Below are 5967 nucleotides of genomic sequence, written 5' to 3'. Positions count from 1 at the left end.
GTCACATTTTTATAAATAGGCTTTTAGATTTTATTTTTACAAGGCTGATGAGTGAGACTATTATCTCAATGTCATTTAATTTTCATTTTCCTGATTCTAATGAATGGAAGAAGTTTTATATATGTCATTATGCCATTATAATTTCCTTTCTGTAGATCATCATTCAAATTTTGCTGTTTTACCAAAAGTGAGTGACTTAGATTCATATTCTAGATATGAAGGAGTTATAAATATTTATTAACATTTTGTCACTTTTTTTGAAAAAATAAAAAAGAAGGTTTATTGCTTTGCTGGCAAAAGAGAAACACAGGAGACTCCTCTCCCAAAGGCTGTGATTCTGCCCATCAGCAGAAACAGGGCTTTTAAAGAGGCAATTCAAAGATTATATGCCACTGTGTTTTCTGCCTGGAGTTATAATTTACTTGTTAATTTGGAAGATAGTAATTTTTGAGATATTCTGGTACCATCTCTAAAGTCTGGATTATTTCCTTCCTATGGTGGCTGTGTATTGGAGGACAGATATGTGCCTACAATGGAGAAAAAGGGTAATCCTTTTTGCCCCTGAGATTAAGGAGGGGGCAAGGATAGGGAAGGGCACATAAAGAGGAAGATAAAGAACCATGATCATTTTAAATATAAGTTGCATTGGCAGAGCAGCAAGGGCTACATTCAAAGCATAAAGTAGACTGCTGTTACTTTACCCCACTGTCAATTTCTGCATTCCATTTTTATGGAATAATGGGTGATGACATCTCCAAACTGCTTCCTGCTGAAAGAGGGAGAAGTTGGGGAAAGTAACCCAAAGTGCTTGTTCTCTGCACAGTTAAGGTCATTCGGCATTAGAGAAGTTAGTAGAACCACAGTGGCAGATGTCAGGTGATTAGAAAAACCATATATATATAGCACAGGGATCATGCTAAGACAACAAACAAAGCAGCAAAACATTAATTTTTTTATAAACAATTAGCAGAAAATAAATTAGTATTTCAGTCAGTTTCTGGAAACCATGAAGACAGTAACTAATAAACTTATCAGTGAAGAAGCAGATTGAGTTTATCATTGTAGGAACTTAGGAAGATTTATAAGTCTATGAGATCAAAATATTGATCTGCTCTTATCAAGATAATTTTATTGCATTTGTTAGGTTTTATTAGTTGGGGGAAAGTAAGTTTTAAAGGAATTAGGGTTTGTACCTATTTCAAAGTCTGAAATGATTACTTTGTAACTGGTTAAACTGTTACTTAGGTTAAAACAATACAGTTGACCTGCTAAATTATGGGACTAGGAATATGTATGCATCTGAGAACGATACCTGTCTAAGCCTTTTCTATGTGTTATGTAAAAGTTTATTTTAAAAAGTTGATGCAATTTCACTGGTGAGATAACCAATAAGTGCTGTCTCTTATACATTGCATCTTATGAAGAAGGGCCACATTGTCAATTGAAGACCTGTCTTACATCTGTTTGCTTTGACTAAGTCAATTTCTGATAAATAACACTGTTTTATAAATGTATAAAATATTTAAGGCTATATTTTGAATTTTGTTAACTCAAGAAGACCTGTGATTATTGTTATAGTACACTCTGGATTCTAAATTATACTTTAAAATTTAAACTTAGTTAAAAGTAAAGTTTAGGAGAGGACTTTGCCAAGTTGGTGTTCTCTAAACTAAAATTATGTGTTGCAAAAGTTTCAGATTTGTATAAAAATGGCAAATTTGGTTGGCATTTATTCCTGTCATTTGACGTTTTACAGCTAGATAAAATAACCTTTTATAAAAAGTTATACATCAAATTTTGCATTACTCTTCACACTGGAATTGGAATTCAAATGCATTTTTGGAAGATAATACAGAGAGCCTGACCTGTTTAAGGTGACACTGTAAAACATAGAAGTGTTCTGGCACTTTTTCCATAAACAGAAAGTTAAGAGCTCTCTTAGCCTTTGTTTGATTCATGTCTCAGATTTAATGTGGTATTATGTTATTTGTAAAGATCCCTGCCTCCCACCTTACTTCATGTTTGAATGGCTCCAAAACAGGCTAGACTCTGGCTCTTTTAAAGTGGTATTAAAGATAGATTTTTTGTTGTAAAGACTACTGTGATCTCAAATAGGGAATATAATGTATAATGAAGTAAAATTTCAAGACCATTTTGTTACTTTTTAAAATAATTTCTTCATATGGAATTCTGTCATATATTATATTTAGGAGTACTATATATTTTATTACAAATTTTCTTGTTAAATATTAGTTACAGAGCAATCCAGTATTTTGAAATGTTACTTTAAACATAGATTAAATCTAATGTATTTAAGTGTTTATTGCCTGTGTTTGAGTTCTGTCATCTGTATTTAATAACATTTCTTTACTTGTCATACATTTTTCATATACTTCAATTTTCGAAAAGATGTCTTAATCTATGCTGAATATTGACTCGTGCTGCATTTTGGAAATATACTTTTCAAATTTTACTAAAAACTTTTGTCACAATTCTGGCTTTAATTATTGACTGTATCAGTTAATTTGGGACAAACTAACTTTTTTTACTACATTCTTTCACCACCATAAACCACAAATATATTTACTGGTTTTCATCTTTTTATATTTCCAATAAAATTCCATGTTCAAGGAAAACTTTCCATTTTCAGGGATGGTATAGGTTTAACAATTTTCAAGCTTTTACTCAAAAAATTCAGATCCATTGCAATTGCACTTTTGCAACACTTCTAAAGAGTGCCACCCCACCAAAAAAAAAAAAAAAAAAATGAATATTAAAAAAACTTCTCTCTAAAACAAAAAATAATAATAAGGATATTGAAATAGGCCCTAACATAATCGATAATATAAACACAATTTTCTCCAGACCTTAGTGAAGTTTCCAAGTTCAGAGTAGTAGATATCCACATTGGAGGGGCACTTAACAGAAAACCGTAAAATTCCACTACTGTACTTGTCACATACTCAGCAGGTGGGTGATGCATATTAGCAATTTGTTTCCCTCCAGTGTTTACACATCCAATTTGGAACAAGAACAAACATGCCAGGGATGAAATAAGCATAAATATTGGTTCAGGACAAAACATCTAGATTTGACCAATCCAAGAGTTTTCATGTTTCCTCTAAAGTTCCCACCACCAATGGTAATGCACGGTAATCATCCAAGATGCTAAGATACTAAATGGAAATATCTTTGAAAAAAAGATTTCTCCCTCACTGTCACATTTTTCCTCTTTCCCCTCTCTTCCTCAAAATAAAATTGTTTAAAGAGCAAGCATTTAAAATGGAGTTCTTAGTCTTGCTTGACTATAATATCCAAGGAAGCATATGGGTTGGCCACCAGAAGAAAGCTGAAATATGGGCCTTTATGGATGTTAAAACAAATTCAATGTTTTTTTCTAATATTTGTCTTTTTTTTTTTTTAAGCAACACACACACTTTCCTACCTAACAGTTTTGGATGATCCCCCTTTATGAATAAAGAACCACTTCAGTTTTTCTTAGCAACTTGCCAGGGAACAAAAGCAGAACCCAAAGTCCATCTCCCCCCTTTCAGGATAGTGAATAAATTCTGTCCAAGTCAATACACCAATGAGGTAGTGCTTATATTAGTATTCTCCAAAGCTACTACTCAAAACCCCAGACTAGGAATGAAATAATCAACCTGACTCAAATTTAGCTCCAACAGTGCCCTTGCAGTTAGTATGTACCTTTATACCAAGCTAAAGCTCACTCTAGACATATATACCAGAATGTAGGGCAAGGAACATCCTAAAAGGGTTTGGTCTTCTTTTAAAAATTTCCTGAAAGGTACATTTCTCCAGAGATTTTTGCTTAATTTCAAATTTCTGAANCCCCCCCCCCAAAAAAAAAAAAAAAAAGAAAAACATTAAACCAGAACCTGTTAAGGTTCATAAATGGGCTTTGAATCACATGTCCATAAAATGTAACGCTTGTCAAGGTTACTCCAGGTTGCAGAAAGGAAATAAGAGATGTAGTGTGATAATTTGCATCATATAAATATTTCTTTCTTTCTTTCTTTTTTTTACTGGCACATTACAGGATTTGACAATGAACATATAGTGAGCCTGATGAATTAAAAAAATGTGATTGAATTCAGAGATCCAAGGTACTGAAAAATATGAAATGAAGAAAAATCTCTGAATGTAAGTTTCTCTGCAAGTGAGCTATTGCAAAAAAAAAAAAAAAAAAAAAAAAAAAAAAGCTAGAAAATCTGACAACAGGATAAACATGGTGAGAACTTGAGAAGTCCTGGATGAGACTGTAAAATGAACTTGGAAATAAGGTAAAGTCTAGGAAGCAATAGCAATTTTGGAAGCCCATGCAAGAGATTAACCCTCTTCTCTGAATATTGGCTTGTTTCTCTTCCTCTCCCACTTAAAAAAAAAAAAAAGAAAAGAAAAGAAAAAAAAAGAAAAAGAAAAGAAAAATATATTGTTGTTGTTTTTTTCATTTTAATTCTTAAAGGCACTTTATGAGATTGTTATCCAGAAGGTTAATATTTGACATAATGAGTTAACTGAAGAATAGTGTCACAAGACATGATCAACTTTTAAATTTATCAGTATAAAAGAACTGAATATCCATTCTGCCTTTGAAGAATAGACAACTCTTGACTTTTAAAACTCCCTGGAGATTTCAAAGCTACTATTAAACTGTAATACTGAAATGTTACCTTAAAATTAAACTGGAAAACTGTGTTGTGTGTTTAAAGTATTCACCCTGATGTTCATGGTAAGTGTGAGAGTTTGAAATTAATTGCAATCACAATTTATTTTCTGTGCTATTATTGTGACAGTGTGTCTGCCTTAATGAACTGCATTCTATTTGTAAGTTTTCTATGTATATTATTCATCTCTCTACCCCTTAGTGCCGATTATTCTGGATGATTCATAATAAACAATCAATATATGCATTTACTAAACAAACACATGGTTTTGAATATAAATCAATGATTTCCACTGGTCTAGTGTTTCAGGTATATTAACCTCTCCCTTTAAATAATCAAACCCATGGAAACAGTGGAATATAAAAACATTACTGAATTTATTCTCCTGGGACTATTTAATAATGAGTATGCAAAGGCTACCTGCTCCGTGATATTTTCACTTTGCTATCTTGCAATTCTTTCAGGAAACCTGGCTGTTCTTCTCACCATCAGGGGAAGCCACCTTGGTGAGCAACCCATGTATTTTTTCCTCAGCTACCTGTCTTTCATGGATGTCTGCTTTACTTCCACAGTGGCCCCCAAATTGATCATAGACTTATTGGTTCAGTGGAAGACCATCTCCTTCAGTGGCTGCATGTCCCAGATGTTTTATGCCCACTTCTTTGGAGCCACTGAGATCTTTATCTTGGTGGCCATGGCCTATGATCGCTACGTAGCCATCTGTAGACCTCTTCACTATATGGTCATCATGAGCAGACGGGTGTGCTCTATTCTTGTGATGGCTTCCGTTATTGGAGCCTTTGCCCATTCATTGATTCAGGTATTAATTATTATTCAACTTCCTTTCTGTGGCCCCAATCAGATAGACCACTATTTCTGTGACGTCTTCCCCTTGTTGAAGTTGGCCTGCATGGACACGAGGCTCTTGAAAATTATAATTGTCACCACCACAGGGGTGTTGTCCATTTTGACCTTTGTTGCCTTGGTAATTTCTTACATCATCATCCTGTGCACTTTGAGGACTCGCTCATCTGAGGGCCGCCGCAAAGCCCTCTCCACCTGTGGCTCCCACATCACCGTTGTGTTCATGTTCTTCTTGCCCCTCATCTTCACCTATGTCCCTATGGCCGATTCTGTCAGTGATGACAAAGTGTTTGCTCTGTTTTACACCATGATTGCCCCCTTGTTCAACCCTCTCATCTACACACTGAGAAACACAGACATGAAGAATGCCATGAGGAAATTGTGGGGCCCCAAAAAATCGTTTAAAAAGAATTGA

At 34.1% G+C, this 5967-nt stretch overlaps 1 protein-coding gene across 1 annotated transcript; it reads left to right on the top strand.

Moving 5' to 3' along the window:
* The first annotated feature begins 5031 nt into the window (after positions 1-5031).
* On the top strand, positions 5032-5967 carry LOC107158960 (olfactory receptor 4S2-like). Its single transcript, XM_015505482.1, has one exon. The coding sequence runs from the start codon at positions 5032-5034 to the stop codon at positions 5965-5967; it is 936 nt and encodes a 311-aa protein (XP_015360968.1).

This window comes from Marmota marmota, unplaced genomic scaffold (assembly GCF_001458135.2).
Source record: "Marmota marmota marmota unplaced genomic scaffold, marMar, whole genome shotgun sequence".
Lineage (NCBI taxonomy): Eukaryota > Metazoa > Chordata > Mammalia > Rodentia > Sciuridae > Marmota > Marmota marmota.
This window is presented reverse-complemented; position numbering and strand designations above follow the sequence as displayed.

Excerpts from the sequence above, each read along its gene's own strand:
- LOC107158960 (XM_015505482.1), top strand. The coding sequence starts at position 5,032 with ATGGAAACAGTGGAATATAAAAACATTACTGAATTTATTCTCCTGGGA.